The sequence below is a fragment of the Oncorhynchus masou genome, chromosome 27 (genome assembly GCF_036934945.1).
Source record: "Oncorhynchus masou masou isolate Uvic2021 chromosome 27, UVic_Omas_1.1, whole genome shotgun sequence".
NCBI lineage: Eukaryota > Metazoa > Chordata > Actinopteri > Salmoniformes > Salmonidae > Oncorhynchus > Oncorhynchus masou.
In genome coordinates, this window is record NC_088238.1 from 18,945,001 (window position 1) to 18,965,204 (window position 20,204).

The 20,204-nt window shown below is 42.3% G+C and overlaps 1 protein-coding gene and 1 long non-coding RNA gene across 2 annotated transcripts; one reads left to right on the forward strand and one right to left on the reverse strand.

Moving 5' to 3' along the window:
* Positions 1-1,299: 1,299 nt before the first annotated feature.
* Positions 1,300-3,243, reverse strand: LOC135515282 (uncharacterized). Its single transcript, XR_010451775.1, has 3 exons — positions 3,172-3,243; positions 2,424-2,555; positions 1,300-2,122 (listed from the first exon to the last, which is right to left on the reverse strand). It is a non-coding gene; the product is annotated as an uncharacterized LOC135515282 (long non-coding RNA).
* Positions 3,244-11,706: 8,463 nt separating this feature from the next.
* Positions 11,707-19,941, forward strand: LOC135515706 (protein BTG1-like). Its single transcript, XM_064939391.1, has 2 exons — positions 11,707-12,164; positions 16,036-19,941. The coding sequence occupies exons 1-2, from the start codon at positions 12,020-12,022 to the stop codon at positions 16,413-16,415; spliced, it is 525 nt and encodes a 174-aa protein (XP_064795463.1). The 5' UTR covers positions 11,707-12,019; the 3' UTR covers positions 16,416-19,941.
* Positions 19,942-20,204: the final 263 nt, after the last annotated feature.

Consider the following 20,204-nt stretch of genomic DNA (forward strand, 5'->3'; position numbering starts at 1 on the left):
TCTATATAGTCATCAATTACACTATACATGTCTATATAGTAATCAATTACACTATACATGTCTATATAGTAATCAATTACACTATACATGTCTATATAGTCATCAATTACACTATACATGTCTATATAGTCATCAATTACACTATACATGTCTATATCAATTACACTATACATGTCTATATAGTCATCAATTACACTATACATGTCTATATAGTCATCAATTACACTATACATGTCTATATAGTAATCAATTACACTATACATGTCTATATAGTCATCAATTACACTATACATGTCTATATAGTCTATATCAATTACACTATACATGTCTATATAGTCATCAATTACACTATACATGTCTATATAGTCATCAATTACACTATACATGTCTATATAGTCATCAATTACACTATACATGTCTATATAGTCATCAATTACACTATACATGTCTATATAGTCATCAATTACACTATACATGTCTATATAGTCATCAATTACACTATACATGTCTATATAGTCATCAATTACACTATACATGTCTATATAGTCATCAATTACACTATACATGTCTATATAGTCATCAATTACACTATACATGTCTATATAGTCATCAATTACACTATACATGTCTATATAGTCATCAATTACACTATACATGTCTATATAGTCATCAATTACACTATACATGTCTATATAGTCATCAATTACACTATACATGTCTATATAGTCATCAATTACACTATACATACATGTCTATACATATAGTCATCAATTACATGTCTATATACATGTCTATATAGTCATCAATTACACTATACATGTCTATATAGTCATCAATTACACTATACATGTCTATATAGTCAATCAATTACACTATACATGTCTATATAGTCATCAATTACACTATACATGTCTATATAGTCATCAATTACATATATGTCTATATAGTCAATTACACTATACATGTCTATATAGTCATCAATTACACTATACATGTCTATATAGTAATCAATTACACTATACATGTCTATATAGTCATCAATTACACTATACATGTCTATATAGTCATCAATTACACTATACATGTCTATATAGTACACTATCATGTCTATTACACTATACATGTCTATATAGTCATCAATTACACTATACATGTCTATATAGTAATCAATTACACTATACATGTCTATATAGTAATCAATTACACTATACATGTCAATATAGTAATCAATTACACTATACATGTCTATATAGTCATCAATTACACTATACATGTCTATTTAGTCATATTATAGTCTATATAGTCATCAATTACACTATACATGTCTATATAGTCATCAATTACACTATACATGTCTATATAGTCATCAATTACACTATACATGTCAATATAGTCATGATTTACACTATACGTGTCTATATAGCCATCAATTACACTATGTGTGTCAATATAGTCATCAATTACACCATACATGTCTATATAGTCAACAATTACACTATACATGTCTATATAGTCATCAATTACACTATACATGTCTATATAGTCAACAATTACACTATACATGTCTATATAGTCAACAATTACACTATGTGTGTCTATATAGTCATCATTTACACTATACATGTCTATATAGTTATCAATTACACTATACATGTCTATATAGTAATCAATTACAGTATAAATCAAATCAAATCAAATGTATTTATATAGCCCTTCGTACATCAGCTGATATCTCAAAGTGCTGTACAGAAACCCAGCCTAAAACCCCAGACAGCAAGCAATGCAGGTGTTGAAGCACGTTGGCTAGGAAAAACTCCCTAGAAAGGCCAAAACCTAGGAAGAAACCTAGAGAGGAACCAGGCTATGAGGGGTGACCAGTCCTCTTCTGATGGGCCGGGTGGAGATTATAACAGAACATGGCCAAGATGTTCAAATGTTCATAAATGACCAGAATGGTCAAATAATAGATCTGGGACAGGTAGCACGTCCGGTGAACAGGTCAGGATTCCATAGCCGCAGGCAGAACAGTTGAAACTGGAGCAGCAGCACAGCCAGGTGGACTGGGGACAGCAAGGAGTCATCATGCCAGGTAGTCCTGAGGCATGGTCCTAGGGCTCAGGTCCTCCAAGAGAGAGAAAGAAAGAAAGAGAGAAAGAGAATTAGAGAGAGCATACTTAAATTCACACAGGACACCGGATAAGACAGGAGAAGTACTCCAGATATAACAAACTGACCCTAGCCCCCCGACACATAAACTACTGCAGCATAAATACTGGAGGCTGAGACAGGAGGTGTCAGGAGACACTGTGGCCCCATCCGATGATACTCCCAGACAGGGCCAAACAGGAAGGATATAACCCCACCCACTTTGCCAAAACACAGCCCCCACACCATTAGAGGGATATCTTCAACCACCAACTTACCATCCTGAGACAAGGCCGAGTATAGCCCACAAAGATCTCCGCCACGGCACAACCCAAGGGGGGGGCACCAACCCAGGCAGGAAGATCACATCGGTGACTCAACCCACTCAAGTGACGCACCCCACCTTGGGACTGCAAGAAAGAGCACCAGTAAGCCAATGACTCAGCCCCTGTAATAGAGTTAGAGGCAGAGAATCCCAGTGGAAAGAGGGGAACCGGCCAGGCAGAGACAACAAGGGCAGTTTGTTGCTCCAGGGCCTTTCCGTTCACCTTCACACTCCTGGGCCAGACTACACTCAATCATATGACCCACTGAAGAGATGAGTCTTCAGTAAAGACTTAAAGGTTGAGACCGAGTCAATATAGTCATCAATTACACTATACATGTCTATATAGTCATCAATTACACTATACATGTCTATATAGTCATCAATTACACTATACATGTCTATATAGTCATCAATTACACTATACGTGTCTATATAGTCATCAATTACACTATACATGTCTATATAGTCAACAAATACAAAATAAAAAACACAATTCTATAAAACAAACACATTCTTCAGTAAAAAAAAACATGCATCTCTCTATCTATCTATCTATCTATCTATCTATCTATCTATCTATCTATCTATCTATCTATCTATCTATCTATCTATCTATCTATCTATCTATCTATCTATCTATCTATCTCCACAGATGTTAAAGTGAGGTGGACGGAGATAGGCTAACCCAACAGTCTTACCCAGAGACGGATGCCGTTGGTGGCATGGCATGCTGACTGTGGTAGGCCCAAGCTCTATCTGATCACCAGCTGTTTGAGCCTGTTTAAAGGGTGAGTCATGCTCCGGCACAGTCATTGGTTTTGTGTTGACTCATGTACGCGCACACGCCCACTCAGCACTTAAAGAGACGGCTGTTCAAGGAGTGGCGTCATCCCCCCAACTAAAAAGCCTACCTGATAACTGTGTGTGTGTGTGTGTGTGTGTGTGTGTGTGTGTGTGTGTGTGTGTGTGTGTGTGTGTGTGTGTGTGTGTGTGTGTGTGTGTGTGTGTGTGTGTGTGTGTGTGTGCGCGCGTGCGTACCAGCCTAAAAGCAATTTAATGCAAATATAACCATTTTGACATCACTGAAGACACATGCCACTTTTATTAATACAGAACTATAATCATTATACTCACTTAATTGCCAAGATTAACATTTTTCTCACATGTTTACCTGGATCACCAACATTACTAGTCCGTACCAGTCTGTAATACAACTGGGGAACAATATACTATGAATGTGTACATGGACCTTACAATCTTCAAATCATCTCATAATCTTTTGCTGGATTCCATTTTTCCTGTTTATCTAATATCCCCATGAACACAAGACAGCACAAAGCAGTAGATTTCCTGTGGGACTGGAGTCATCAGGGATGTGTTCAGTAGGGCACACCGTAGCAAAATGTTTTGACACAGAAAATGATAAATATTGTTTGTTACTGGAAAAGTCCCTCTCTGTTTCAATATGTTTTCTTCCGTCTGGTGCCCAATGAATACGACCCAGACCCAGTTTGTCTGTTTCCCACGTTATGTCATCTGCTGCATTACATTGTGGTTTCACAATTTATTTGTTTATCCAAATGTTTAGTAATTGTAACAACCTGGATATAGACAAAATGCAGTCTGTACCAGCTACACTACATGACCAAAAGTATGTGGACACCTGCTTGTCGAACATCTCATTCCAAACTTATGGGAATAAATATGGAGTTGGTCCCCCCTTTGCTGCTATAACAGCCTCCACTCTTCTGGGAAGGCTTTCCACTAGATGTTGGAACATTGCTGCGTGGGACTTGCTTCCATTCAGCCACAAGCATTAGTGAGGTGGGGCGCTGATGTTGGGCGAATAGGCCTGGCTCACAGTCGGCGTTCCAATTCATCACAAAGGATTTCGATGGGCTTGAGGTCAGGGCTCTGTGCAGGTCAGTCTAGTTCTTCCACACTGATCTCAATAAACCATTTCTGAATGGACCTTGCGTGGGGAAGGGGCCATTGTCCTGCAGAAACAGGAAAGGGCATTCCATAAACTGTTGCCACAAAGTTGGAAGCACAGAATCATCACGAATGCCATTGTATGCTGTAGTGTTAAGATTTCCCTTCACTGGAACTAAGGTGCTAGCCCAAACCAATGAAAAACAGCCCCAGAACATTATTCCTCCTCCACCAAACTTTACCACTTCAGCCAACTCTAGGCATTGTGCATGGTGATCTTTGGCTGCTAGGCCATAGAAACCCATTTCATGAAGCTCCCGACTAACAGTCTTGTGTTGACGGTGCTTCCAGAGGCAGTTTTGAACTCGGTAGTGAGTGTTGCAACCAAGGACAGACAATTTTACGCCCTATGTGCTTCTGCACTCTGCAGTTCCGTTCTATGAGCTTGTGTGGCCTACCACTTCGCGGCTGAGCCGTTGTTGCTCCTAAACGTTTCCAATTCACAATAACAGCACTTACAATTTACCGGGCAGCTCTAGCATGGCAGAAATGTGATGAACTGACTTGTTCAGTAAAGCCATTCTACTGCCAATGTTTGCATGGCTGTGTGCTCGATTTTATACACCTGTGAACAACGGGTGTGGCTGAATTAGTCGAATCCACGAATTTGAAGGGGTGTCCACGTACTTTTGTATATATAGTGTATCTAGCCAAAATGACATTGCAAACACCAACACAGTTAGCAATGAGCTAACCAAGCTACCAAGAAATTAGCAAGCTAGCTAGCACAGTTCATGGTGGATAATTTCAGTTGAAACTGGTCAGGGAGAGGTTTGGGTTCACTTTGAAAATGATATTTATTGACTGCCATACTATGTACATAAACTTTAACTAGCCATGAGGCCAATATTTATTTATACAATTAATGTCTATTTTATCAATAGCAGGGTTTAGACAGATGAGTTTCATGACTTTTCCATGACTTGTCCATGACCTTTAACCAAATTTCCATGATGTCAATTTGTGGCGGCAGGTAGCCTGGGGGTTAGAGAGGCGAGTCAGCAAACGGAGGTTTGCCATTTCAAATCCCGGGTCCGATGGGAAAATCCTGCGGGAAGTGAGCTGTTAACCAAAGGGTTGCTGGTATCAGATCCTAGATGTCATTGCCTGCTGTTGTGCCTTTGAGCATGGCTGTTAACCCCCCACAACAACAGCTCCCCGGGCAACCAGTGTGGCAGCCCGCCGCGCCTCAGGAATTTATTTTGGCATATGCCGAAAAAATGACATAATAGCTAAACTAGAGCGAGAACTAGCCAGGCTACAAGAAATGTTTTGAATTGGCTACCTAGATCTGTTCACTATTATATTTTATAGGCCTATCTGCTGCTGTAATGCCCAGGCGTCTCTCTCTCCTTCAGCAACTGCCCACACACACACATGCATTTGATGCCACACACAGATGAGCTATTGTGTCGTATTCCGATCCTGGCTAATATGTAGATTTTGATGTTGATTTTGATGTGATTGATATCATATTAAAATGCTGTTCCTAAATAAATTAAATGACCAGAAATTATTACATTAATTTCCATGACTTTTAAAAAACTTTTCAGATTTGATTATTTTCCCAAACTTTTCCAGGCCTAATACAATAAATTCCATGACTTTTCATGACATTACAAACCCTGCAATAGTCGTTCACACAGCACTGCCTGATAGCTGTGTTGACATGACAACTGGGTTGCGTTTTTAAATCACGAATGGATCATGTGAGAAACGCATTCGTTTTGGTTGACTGTTGCCTGCGACTTGTTGCACAAAATTGTGACTAGTTGGAGTAGAGCTACGGACGAGATTTACCATTGAACTACTGCGAGCTTGGACGTTTTTGAAGTCAGACGATGTGTTGGAGACGGATATCAGGTATGACACGCAATGTGTCGTCAACAGGTGGTCAATAGGGGGACATTGTTTTAATAAATGCATCGGCATTTAGCAGGACAAATTGGCTTGTTTATATTGTATCTGTGCACTGGCAATTAATTGGATACATTGTAGTGCATTTCCCAAATCGCAAGCGCGATTTACCTGATATGATAAATATGAATAAATACATTGTATACTACTGTTTGTTTACCTAGATATGACGTTAGTTCGCTAGCATTGTGAAGCAGTGTCTATGCATACAAGCAACATTACACTGTTTATTTCTGATAAAATATCAATCGCCAGTGAAACCATAGATTTTTACTTTGAGCAAATCTAAGTGATATTCGACTCATCAGGATTCAAAATGGAAATTCAAACTCTTGCGGTAGTTCAACGGTAAATCTCGTCCGTAGCTGTACTCCATGTTGTACTAGTCACAACCACTGGATGCAACTAAGTTGCAGATGAGTTCCTTATTAGTGCAGAGGGGTTCAATCAAGAAGAAACCTATTTGCAAGCAACCAATGTTGAGTCCAAGTTGCTTCGTGTAACTCCAGCCTAACTAAGACTTCATTCACCCTACAACACCCTAACCACCACAACACACACTCAAAAGTAGACACACACAAACATGCAAAAACCCAGATACTGGACACATTGATCTACATATGTGCATTGACACATATACTGTTCATAGAATTGGGCACATGTGGTGTACCTGTTTACAAGCAAACATCTGCCCCATGGTTGAACCACAAAACAGACTGATACTGTAATTGAAGAGATTTCAGCCCACACTTTTACTGGAATTAACTAACATGGCTGCAACATCATGCTTGATGAAGGGTATCACCCCCGCGCCACTTTAAACAGCTAAGTCTGGGGCCCTTGTTTTATTACACTGAAAGATGAGAGGGTCAAGTATCTCTCGTCATCTAGTATGTATCCCAAATGGCACCCTATTCCCTATTTAGTGCACTGCTTTTGACCAGGGCCCAAAGTACTACACTATGTAAGGAATAGGTGTAACGGCGTTCTTCGTTTGTTGAAAGAGAGTCGGACCGAAATGCAGCGTGGTGGTTAGTCATGTCTTTAATGTAGAAGATAGTGATACATGAAATAACTTAAATAAATACAAAACAACAAACGGAACGTGAAAACTAATTACAGCCTATGTGGTGAACACTACACAGAGACAGGAACAATCACCCACGAAATACAAAGTGAAACCCAGGCTACCTAAATACGGTTCCCAATCAGAGACAACGAGAATCACCTGACTCTGATTGAGAACCGCCTCAGGAAGCCAAGCCTATACAACACCCCTACTCAGCCGCAATCCCAATAACTACAAAACCCCAATACGAAATACAACAACATAAACCCATGTCACACCCTGGCCTGACCAACTAATTAACGAAAACACAAAATACTAAGACCGAGGCGTGACAATAGGGGGCCATTAGGGACAGTGTCTTGGAGTATGACCTTAAATAAGAATACTATATAAACTGTTATATAATGTTCTGGAAGAGTCTGATGCAGATTTGACCCATGCTCCCCATAGCTTTTTATTAAACTTTATTTAACTAGGCAAGTCAGTTAAGAACAAATTATTTTTTACAATGACGGTCTACCCTGGCCAAACCCTAACCCGGACGACGTTGGGCCAAATGTGCGCCGCCCTATGGGACTCCCAATCATGGCCTGGAATCTAACCAGGGTCTGTAGTGATGCCTCTACCACTGAGATGCTGTGCCTTAGAACGCTGCGCCACTCAGGGGCCCAAATAGCTGGCCCCGCTAGGCTTCAAACGTCCCTCTATTAATATACAGCCAGTCAGGAAGAGACACACATACAAACAGGGGGTTAAATATAGTGGGATACATATGGATTAACATAGATGTATGCACGTAGATAGGCCTATACATGCATGATATGATTCAAGCACAAATTCCTGACTCTGGAATAACAAGGTACTGAGTCAGTAAACTAAGACTACTAGGCGTGAGAGGGATAGAGACATTCATGCCAATAAATATGGAGACTTAGCTAAGTATTTATGGATCGGTTATTATACATTACGATGGAAGTCAGCCTTGTACCTTTGAGAATAACAACACACGGAGCCTGTCGTCTCTAGGCCTTTGTTTTGGGCCTCATATATTCACTTTATCTTTGAAAAATGACTACTGATACTGCAAATACATGTAGCTGTGAATATAAACAAATTGTGACCAAATGCAGAAGTACTGTAGAAACCTAAACTTACTCTCTAAGCTTTCTTTCAACATAGATGTGTGTGTGTGTGTGCGTGTGTGTAATTTCAAGCCACACAACAAAATAGTCCTATTCCACTCCATTCCCAGAACCACCTCCTGCAGTCAAAGCATAGCTCCACTGAGCTCGGGGAGAAGACACGGGAGTCATGGAAAGTTAGTGGTTTGCGGGGGATGAGTTACTTCCCTGTATATCTGTAGGTCTGGATCAAAAAGGGGGAGGAGCGTGGAAAGTTCCCCAGCAGTTTTGTTTTCTGTCTTCATTAACCCTGTCTGTGCCACACCCAAACACTTTACTTTCACGTGAACCAGCTAGTGTAATTTTCCATAAACTAGGCCATGCCTGTGTGGTTGTTATTTTAACCTAGACTTTGAAGATTTTGTACTCTATGTCTGAAGTAGTACATGATTAGGGAGCTCTGCCTAATGTTAGGAAAACATGTAGAAATCCTTTTATTTTCAGAGCAAAGGGGATATAGGCTACAGTAGTCACAAAGCTGTCAGATACCTGTTCAAACCCGCAGAAGCACAGCAATCAATGTTTCCACAACATTTAGGCAACATAGTTAAATCAGGCTGTTGTGGGTATGAGAATGTATAAGGGCTCTCTCTTCTCTCTGGGTCTGCTCTTGTTGACCAGACACTGTTGGTTTAGCTTTGCAGTGACCCACAGCCGTGTGTATGTGTTTGTGTGTGTGTGTTTTTTGTGCGTGTATGTGTGTGCAACTGTTTGCATGACTGTGTGTGTATCCATGTCCTCTCAGTCAGCACTGTGAGTCAGTGTGTTTGTGGAGAAAAACACACACACACACACACACAAACTCCAGTGGGCATCCAGTTCTCTCTTGCTCTCTCTACTCTCTCGGTCTCTCTCTCCGCTTGATCCTGAGCTGACATTCTTTCCCTACACTCTTCATGTGTGGTTCAAGATAAACGGCCCCATTCATTGGGTTTGACTGTAGGCAGGCAAAGCATTAGGGCAGGATACCCCACCCTGGTCTGGCTACATCTGGCAACACATTACAGCCTCCGCCAGTGGCTGGCTACTAGGGCTGGGAATTGCCAGGGACCTCACGATACGATATTATCACGATACTTAGGTGCCAAACATATTTTCACTATATGTCTGCTGCAGAGAGACGAGAGAGCATGAGAAAATGAGTTTAGACCAGTCATGGAAATAAAAGTGCTGAAATGATGGCTCCCTATTTTTCTTTTAAAGATGGAGAACAAACTATAGGTTGAAAAACACCAGAGTTTTGGCGCAGGTACAGCAGGCTAAAGCTAGCTGACGTTACCTAGTAAAATCAATTCTATACTTGGATTCAAATATCAATATAATATCGTGCAAAAATAACATTGTGATATGTAACAGTATAGACCCCCCCCCCATCACTTCTGGCTGCACCTAAGGATTGTATAAACATGACAGTATGTCACCTGACATTTTCATAATTTCTCTCACTCCTTGACTCCCATCTCCCAATCTTCATTGTCTCTCTTTTACTTTCTTTATCTGAGATGGAAAGTCAGGGGAATTCCTCAGCTCTGGTTATTCATTAACATCGTTTCTCACCTTGTTCCAGCCTTCTTTGGCTTAAGTCTCTGTCCCTCGCTCTCTGTCTCTATATGTGTCTTTTCCCCCATGTGGTGTGAGTAGCAATTTCTCACTCTTTTCCTCTGTAATAAATAAAGACTGGCCATTGTGTGAATGATGTCGTTCTCTGTAATGAATTGTGGCGCTGCAGGCCATTAGGGTGAATGATTTCGCTCTCTGAAATGAAATGAATTGTGGCACCGTAAGCCATTTCCATCTTTCTTTTTATCAAGAAGAATTTACCTAAAGGGTATTGGCCTACTCCCAGTAATAATTGTAAATCAATGTTTGTGTAATTTCTGTACCTAATTTACAGGCAGTGTAAATGTGGAATACCCAAAGTCATACACAAACGGTAGTGTATGTCAAACTCAGAAAAGTGTGTATTGCATCCTGTCAGATGTGTGCGTACTGGGAGCGGAGTCAGGTGCAGGAGAGCAGAGTTGTGAACAGGTGCACACTTTATTGAGGCAGGAGAAACCAACAGACGGGCACCACGGCATCAACACCTCCAGCCAATTGGCAAAAGTGCAAAACGCGCAAACAGTCACGATAATTATGTTCAAACAAATCAACATACCTCGTGACAAAACACGGAATATACGAACACCAGTCTGGCGCGTCAAACATGACACGTAACACAAACAATATCACACAAAGACATGAGGGGGAACAGAGGAATAAATACATGCAGTGTGATTGGGAAATGCAAACCAGGTGTGCAAAACAAGACAAAACAAATAGATCAATGAAAATGGAGCGGCGATGGCTAGAAAGCCGGTCACGTTGACCGCTGAACGCCGCCCGAACAAGGAGAGGAGCCGACTTCGGCGGAAGTCGTGACACATCCTGTATGAGGGAATCCTCATTGACTGACCACCAGTGGATCCTGTCCTCCTATAGTTCCTTTCACCAACCTCCATTGGCAAAGAAACCCAAAGCCAGAGTTTAGTTCAGTAAAAGCAGAACCACGGAGAGGGAACCAAGGGGAGAGAGGATCAACCTGTTTGAAATACGTCATTTTGTGTCTGACTCTGCAATCATTTGTGTGTATTAGGGAATTACTGGAAGTGATTATGGTAAACCCCTATACTACAGACACTAGATTCAAACAATGGCCTGCAAGAGCAACTATGACAACAACATGTACAGCATGCCTTGAATACCAACAATCATGAGCATAACCGTATCCAAAATTGTGTGCTTAATTACGCACTAATGCACATTGAACCTAACCATAATTATTCTGTCCGTTTTATGAAATAACTGAAAACCCAGTGCAAGATGTTGTTGTTTTCGATGGGAGCACAATATAAGGGGTTAATTTTCATGCTTGTATTTTGCTCTCACGTGGTCTGTTTATTTTCAGAGCGTTGAGGCGAACAGTCCACTCCTCCTATGGGCTCGTCAGGCCGTCGGTGCGGACGGGATTGGCGAGCCTTTTTTTGTTGTTGTAGCTGCGCGCTGTCGCTTTCCTCCGACGGCGGGGGCGATATAAAACCCCTTTCCTCCAACACATTCGTTCACTCTGGTGGAGTAAAGTGACATTGAAAGGGTGCCTCAACGTGGCATCCTAGAGAAAGACCCCTCTATTTCCCAACAGCCGTCACCACACTGTACCGTCCTGGCACACGTAGTACCCTCCGAAACGTCCCTACCTCGACTAATAAATGACCAGCATAGGCGCCAGAGAAATAAAACAAGCGAAAGACACGGATCGTTATCCGAACGTGGAGAGAAAAACAACGAATCATTTTCGGAATCATATGTAGGAAAAGCGCACGAATCGTCGTCGCAGTTGCCTTCTCAATGCATACCCTTTGTGCTCGGGGAACGATGAAACCAGAGATTAGCGCCGCGGTCGGGTTTCTGTCGAGATTTCTGCGGATAAAAGGACACGTAAATGACAGACAGCTTCAATCATTCAGCGCAAGTTTACAGGATATTTTGTCAGGTAAGACATGTGCTTCTTGTTTTGTCCTACGTTTCCAAGGCTACTTTAGATTATGACCTCTGTTGATGTGTCATGTTGTGTGTTAAGAATATGATGTTAACGAATTGTTGTGTTTTAATCCCATTCCGAAGGGGATTTGCGTCTCTGTTCACAAAGTAACACAAGCGCCCCCCGACCATTTGCGCACGGAAAAAAAGACATAAATAAGGTGAACAGCAATCTTCAATCAACAATCTTCAGTCGAGCGAATCAACCATGCTATATACAGATACATCTTCGCCTTATTCATGTTTCGGGTTTAGTTACATTGTAATAACGTGGAATAAACCCGACTTGATTTGTTCCAACAAGGAAGTGCACCTTTCGATAGTACCTGTTCAGTTGGTCGATAAACTCTTAATTAACATAACGATGGGGGAAATCTGTACTCGGTGAATTGAATTAGGCTATCGAATTACGTAATGCAGACAATAAAATGTAGGATGATATGAATTTGAGCAGGCAAAAAAAAAGTATATTATAACATTTCGATCAGGAAAATAACAGACCCACAGCATCCTGGTTATCTTTGTTATAAGAGTATTATAGCCGCCTACATGTTTTACTCGATTCTCTTGAGCGAGCCTCAATCGAATCGAAATTAGAGAACCAACAGGTAAATAACACATGCAGAATAAATAGCCCGTATAGATTCCCGCCGTTGACGAACATGTATGAGTAAAGAAAAGCCATTTCTTAACAATATGTTCTAGTGTAGACATTCTGGCTAAGTGAATAACGTTAACTGTAATACGGACACATACATTGATCGACACAGCCACTATACTATGCGTTATTCACTGCATTTGTTTTTGTACAAACCACTGACATTATTTTTTATTTATATTTCCCGTTGTGAATATACAGACAGTTTTAACAGTCTAAAACTGGCATACGTCTGCAAGTTAACACCAAGTGTCTGTCCCTCTAAACACTGAACACCATGACCTCAATTTGAACATGTTTTGCAACAGCTGTGTCATCTGCAAAGCCATTCACGTTCAAATTCATATAATTTTAGCATATCAGGTTACAGAATTGTTTATTTCTATTCAACAAACTCTTTAGTTTACAATGCTATTTTCAACTAAACATTTTCCAAGGAAGTGGCTTTGTTTGTGCAGGATTTGCATAGAAAATGAGTGGAAGCTGTAGTCTGAGCATAGCTCTAGGCCAGTGCACTGTTTGTAAACAGCCAAAGTTGAAGGCAGACGGAGCAAAATGGCCGCCGTCAGAGGGTAAGTGGGGGGTTGGTAGCGGTGGGGTTGGGGCTGGAAGAGGATATCATAGGGGAGGAGTGGAGGAAGGACATTACTAATAAAACAAGTTGCAAAAGGGCTTTGTGAAGTGGCTGTCCTCCTCCTTCACCCCCATTTTTCATTTGTCTTCCCGAGTGACATAAACAGCTCTGTGAAGCCCCCCCTGCCAGCTCTGTGAAGCCCCCCCTGCCGCTGCTGAAGTAGGCCAGCCATCTCACTGTTGCTTACAGCTTCATTATCACAGCTTATTGTGTCTGTGTGTTCAATAAACAGGCGTTGTTTGTGTATATGGGGGAGAAGGGGGACTTGCTCTAAATATCCACATTGAAACTGCTCATTGTCTAACTAGTTAGTAAACCATTTGGACTTCCTGTTTACCAGTAACCTGCTTAACCAAGGTTTGAGCAGTGACTCAATCTGAAACTGCATAATTCCCCCAACCACACCACCACAGACCAGTGGAAATCACCCAATAGCGCCCCAAACAAATCCAAATGTGTATTCAATAAAAAGCCTCCACACATTTTATTGCCACATAATATCCTTAGGTCACTTGGCTTTAAATAAGCACTGGAGAACTACTTTATTTAAAATATATATTTGAAACTCATCCGTTTACTTTTTTAGCCTCTCTTCTTCCCCAGTTCCCTGGTTTTAGAATAGGCCCCTCCGCTCTGACTGTTCTCGGAGGCCTCGTTTCTTTTGTGGTGCAAAAGTTCAGTCCCATCGTAGCTGCCTGGTGCTTTTTCACGAGTGCCAAGCCCTCCATTAGGGTGCAGTACACAGAGTTCTACTGATAACACAAAGGAGACATTATCTACCAGGGGTGTTGTGCAGGACAGGTGTTCTCTGGGCTCTGGCCGAGTTCAGAGGCATTTCACAGGCAAACAGACAGGCAGGCAGCACAGCCAGTTTAGTCACCATGCACCAATGGGGTAACTCGATACTGAGGAGTCTTAAGTGGAGAAAAATAGGATGATTGGTATCACATGCACACACTGATGCATATCGAACACACATACATACAGTATATATACCAACACACGCAAGACGCAGTAAATGTGAGTATTGTTAGAGGTGTTAGGTTAATTTAGACTTCTGAGGAGCGGTTTTCTAATTTAATTCTTCCCCGTTAGGCTACTATTATACTATGAAAGCAGCAGTCATGCGCGTCTTCTAAAATGAGTTAACGGGGAAGGAATGAGAACTCTTCTCTTTCTCGTGTTCTCCTTAAAATGAGTAATGTGACCTCTTTTCTCTCTCTCTTCTTCCAACCTATTTTGTCACTTAACGCCCCTTTAGATATACCATACGAATGCTATCACAGTGACTCACCAACGGGTATGTGGACACACTCGTCATATTAAAAGGGACGGTGTGGCTTTAAGAGGGGGAGTTCTCCAGCCCAGATTGCTGGCCAGTACTTCACCACCTCAGTGTTGTTGTTCAGCTCCGCTCTGTTCGATGGAGGACTTTGTGCCGCTCGGCCAGAAGGGGATTGTGCAATCAAACTTCTCTCTCTCTCTCTCTGCTGTGTGTCACGTAGGCTCCGGTTACAGAGCGACAAACAGTTTATTGCTGCTTATCAGCCCCATAAGCAGACTGTTATGGTTTATTACTGCGCTACAACAAAACCGGCCCCTGTCAGCAGTCTGTTTGACACACACATACCACACACACACACACACACACACACACACACGTACATTAGTAAGTGGAAATCCAAATACCAATGTAAATAGTTGATGCTTCATTACATGGTAATAGAAATATCAGATAAAAAAGCAGATAAGATATTCCAATGGAATCATGTATTACCTACAAAGGAATAAAACCTTTACTTTTCCACAATCATTATTGGGGGGGTGTTTAGTACAGTAAAACATAAACAATCATTTTTTCCTTCCATTTTCCATGGAATCATGTCATTTATTATCTGTAAGTAATCCATAACGGTGATAGATTAGTTATGTGTGCTTAGAACATCATAAACCAGTATTACCTTAGACTCCAGCAACTCTATAATAAAATAAAACATGATTATAGTTTGATTTGCGATACAATTACTTAAAATCCAATGATACCTCATACAGTTATTATCATGCTATTAATCACATTTATGTCCCAATTCATGACCATATTCAATGTTTATCGAAGCACATGCATCCTAATCTCGCATAACACACACACACACACACACACACACACACACACACACACACACACACACACACACACACTAGGAACTCAGGCTGATCAGGTACAGACAGCTTTGCACCCCGCTTCTCCCTCAGATAGATGTCTGAAAGTAGCAGAGATTTAGCTTACTGGCTCTCACCTGTAAACACCAGACAGCATCTCTTACATCTATCCCTCTTTCTTTCTCTCCCTCTCTCTCTTGTCTCCTCATACAGAACTACACAGGCTCTACTATAGGGTAACCGAAGAACAACAGTTACCCCCTCTGTGCCCTTTTTTGGCAATACAAGCAATACCATGGTAACCTAATAGTGTTCCAATGATGATGAAACTCATGGTAACCCGATAATAACCTCCTCTCTCTTTCTCCACAGAGCAATACAAGCACCACTGGTTCCCCGACAGGCCATGTAAGGGCTCGGGCTACCGCTGCATCCGCATCAACCACAAGATGGATCCCCTGGTGGGGCAGGCAGGCCAGCGCATCGGCCTGACCATCAATCAGCTCTACCTGCTGCTGCCTAGTGAGCTCACCCTCTGGGTGGACCCCTTCGAGGTGTCCTACCGCATCGGCGAGGACGGCTCCATCTGCGTGCTCTACGAGTCCCAGCCGGTGGCCCCGGCGCCGTCGGGAGGCAGTGCGGTCATCTCGACCCCCATGGTGGACAGTCACATCAGCTGCAAGGAGGCGGCGGGGATGCTGGGCAGGACCAGCCCTTCCAAAGCCTACAACATGATGACTATGTCCAGCTAAGGGCTGCCACCCGCCACGTCGGGTCGTGGGTTTCGCCCTAGTTGGTCGATGGCGAACCTTTTTAAAGCTAAAAAGAAATGAAATGAAAAAGAGAAAAAAAGGATCAGAAAAGGCAGAGGATGTGGCCTATCGTCCAGGTGAAACCTTGTAGGTTGATATTTCTTTCTCCTCCCTCGCTCCATAGTCTGTTATGTTGTGTTGTGGGATCTACCGGAGGCTTCGTTTTTCCCCCCGCGGAGAGGACTGTGTGGAGCGTGGAGCTGTTGGGGGCAGCTAAAACAAACCAAGAAACCGAACAGAGACACAGCGCAGAGAAGGGGCTGCTTTTTGTTTTTGTTTTTTTTACACAGATCTATCATTGTTGACTTTGCACTTTCTTCTCCACGTGGTTACAATGGGTACCATGTCACCACCACCCCATCACCCTCTCAAAAGCTTCAAGGAACTGCTGTCAAGAACCATACCGTTAAATTTCAGCCTTTTATCTACTTCCTGTTGTTATTGCCCCATATACCAGTGTCGAGCTTCAGGAAGCCCCTCCCCCTCCATATGGAAGTGCAGTGGAATGCGCTGTGACACCTGTTGCTAAGGACAGTAGTGTGTCACAGCGCACCCCACCAACACCCCCAACCATGTATGTGTAGCTTTCTGGGGAGGGCTGGGTATTTGTCCCCTCCCCTTCGATCAATGTTGGTTTGAAATTCACAATCAAGTTCTCGTTTTGTTTATATCCCTCCATCCCCACCCTGACCTTTGGCCCTCTCCAAATTCCAAGTGTAGCATAGGTGGCACTATATTTTCACCAAAATCTGGATCGTTTGTTTTGGTTGTTGTGGCCCTGACATTGAATGCACTTTTGACATTTAGATTGTGTGGGATGTGTACTTCTAGAGAAAACCATCTTCATTCCATTCGCTCCAATGTCATCTTTCATGAGTTCCCCTCCTTTTTTTGTTGTAAATTACTCACAGCTCTTACGTCAGGCTAGACCCCACTCTATAGAATTGGGGAGAGTAACTCTGAAGGTTTTAAAAAGATTTCACACTGTAAGCATTTCATTCAGATCCGTTCAGGTGTTGGTAGGTAGGTGCGGTTTGGTGTCGTGTCAGGTTAGGCGTCTGTTGTCCGTTTGTAAGGCACTTGTCTCGGAAGCCCCCCCAACATACACACACACACACACACACACACACACACACACACACACACACACACACACACACACACACACACACACACACACACACACACACACACACACACACACACACACACAGATGGCAATTTGAGACACTTATAGAACTCTGATAGATCTCTCTGCAGCTGTCGAGGGGTGTGTGAGTGTAGCCAGAGGGAAGTCTGTACGCCCCTGACTGTTTCTATCCAACTCAGTCCCAATGGCCTTGTCAGGCTTTCTCATGTGTTTTTGTTAGACTTTGTTCTTGTCTTTGTGATTGAAGATGGGTCCAAGGCTTTCAACACCTCTCCTTTCTTCTGTCTCTCAGTTTGGGTGAGGGGTGCGTTGCCCAATGTAGGACTTCAATGTTACACTTATGAGCCATTCTCTGGAGAACCGAGAGAGAACCAGCATAATGTTAGCCAGCCTGGTTCGAGGTGCTGCTGGACCCTCTCTGGAGGTGTGCCTGTCAGGGCAGACAGACACAAGAAGCCCCTCTGGTGCCACATATCACCCACAGCTAACCAACCAGCCAACCCCCTCCCCCCAATAGCAGTACGGAGATAGCAGTAACACATATCATCTATCCCCGCACCAGGGGAGGGAATGGAGGTGGTGCGGGGGCCAGGGCCGGATACTCTCGTCCAGGGCAGCTACAATCCCTCCGGCCCCCTCTAAACTAACCTCCACCCAACCAACACCCTCTTGGCGGTGGAGAGCAAAGCCAGCACATGCACTCCGTCTGCACTGGGAGCCCACATAGAGACAGGCAACAAAGAGGAGTCAAAGGATAGGAAGTGACGGTACACAGTCCAAGTTTCTTTGTTTCGTAGGCTGAGCACTGAACTAGTTTACATGGGTGCAATAGGATGATGGTGGTGTCAGTCGTTCTATAACTCACTCCTGGTTGGCCGCGCAACAGACAGACGATGTGACAGGTTGTGGGGTTTCGGGGATTTTATCCGCTAAGCTGGCCAGGCTGGGCACCAGCCCATCAGACCTACATGTGCTGCTTTAAGCTCCCTAAGCACAGAGGATCATGGGTAATGGATCTGTGGTTGTTGATGCACTGCACACCCTATCCTCCCTCATCCACCCCTCCTCCTCACTGTCCCCCCTCTCTCCATTTCTCCTGGTGCTCCTTCAGCAATCTGTGGAAAAAGCAGTGTCTCCACATGAGCCAGATGGACATGTCTGAGAGAGTAGCACAGAGCTTTGTTGTCGTGGTTGAAAACCAGCTTTTTAAAAACCTTGCAGCTCCTCTATTACTTCGATTATGCCAGCTATCGATGTTGTTATGAGATTGGTCTGTGTTTCAGACGTAGCAAGTTGTCCCTCTTTTTGCTATATGTATTTTAAAGTCACAGAGGTAGCATCTCACCCCCCCCCTCCCTTTCGCCCTAGTCTGATCATCTATCCCAATTTGAACAGACTTCATTTTTAGACCTACCAAAAAGGAAACGAAGCCGAAATTGTTTGATCTCTTTCTCAACAGTAACACCACCACCAAAACAATTGGATTTAGTCCACAATATCGGATCTGTAAATGCATCCATTCAGCCTTTGCGCACATAGGTTTCAGAAACGTTGTGAAAGGTGTTTTTGAATAGTCGGAGGTAATAGCACATAAAATGCACTAAATATGTCAAGTTGAAGTTGTGACGTTTTTGAGACGCGAGGAGTCTCTTCTGGAATGTATTACCAAACTCAGGCCTCGGACATTCAATAAAAACCCTTCTGGAAAAGCTGTGCATGTTAAGACGCGAAACGGGAAGGGAATAGTCGTCGATGATTCATCAATGATTTTTGAATTATTGCCACTTTCACATTTAGGGTGTTTTACATATTCTAGAATCTATTGCTATTGTACGCCATATGGTAGAATACATGCATAACATTACACAATGGGAAGTGCCAATCATTTGTTTTGAGGTGTTTAGATGTATTTCTTTTGCATTTCCTAGTTTTAACACGGATAACTATTTTCGTAAGTGAAGCCATTTGTGATGGGAGTGTTGGCAAGGACCAATCTGTTTTGGTAAAAGAAATATCAGTTTCCATGCCCTGTACTGATAGACCTATCCTTTGTTTTTTTTTGACTTACAAAACAAGAAAAACGTTTAAAAAATCTGAGCGTACCCAAGAAGAAAAGCTGTCTACTCTACCGTGTGATTTCATGTCAGTACATCTTTATTGTGTTCATTTTCTTTTCCTTGGGTATGTTGTGATGAACTGCTGTAAATTTGTACAGTTCATGTAAATTGATTGTGCGAAAGTTGTACAGATTTCTATATTTTGGAAGAAAAGTTTTTTTTTTCTCTGTAATAAAATATTTCCTATCTTGGCAACATATTCCCCGTGATGCTGGTCTTTCTTTTTACGGGGAATGAGAATCCATAGATGAACGGGAGTCAATATCCAAACAAAGTGAATAGCGTAGTCTTCTGTCAAAATGGCCGACTGAAATCTATTAAGAAAAATCATAATATGATACCAAGGCCGTTAAAAACCTGAAGCTTTTTACTGTTATTTGTTAGGCTGTTGTTTTGAATGTAGAGAAGGGTTCTGCTTCATGTCATCTCTCACTGTACACCACAGGCTGCAGAGGGGAGGAT

Excerpts from the sequence above, each read along its gene's own strand:
- LOC135515706 (XM_064939391.1), top strand. The coding sequence starts at position 12,020 with ATGCATACCCTTTGTGCTCGGGGAACGATGAAACCAGAGATTAGCGCC. Across the intron at positions 12,165-16,035 it reads TTTACAGGATATTTTGTCAG|AGCAATACAAGCACCACTGG; the intron begins GTAAGACATGTG and ends CTTTCTCCACAG.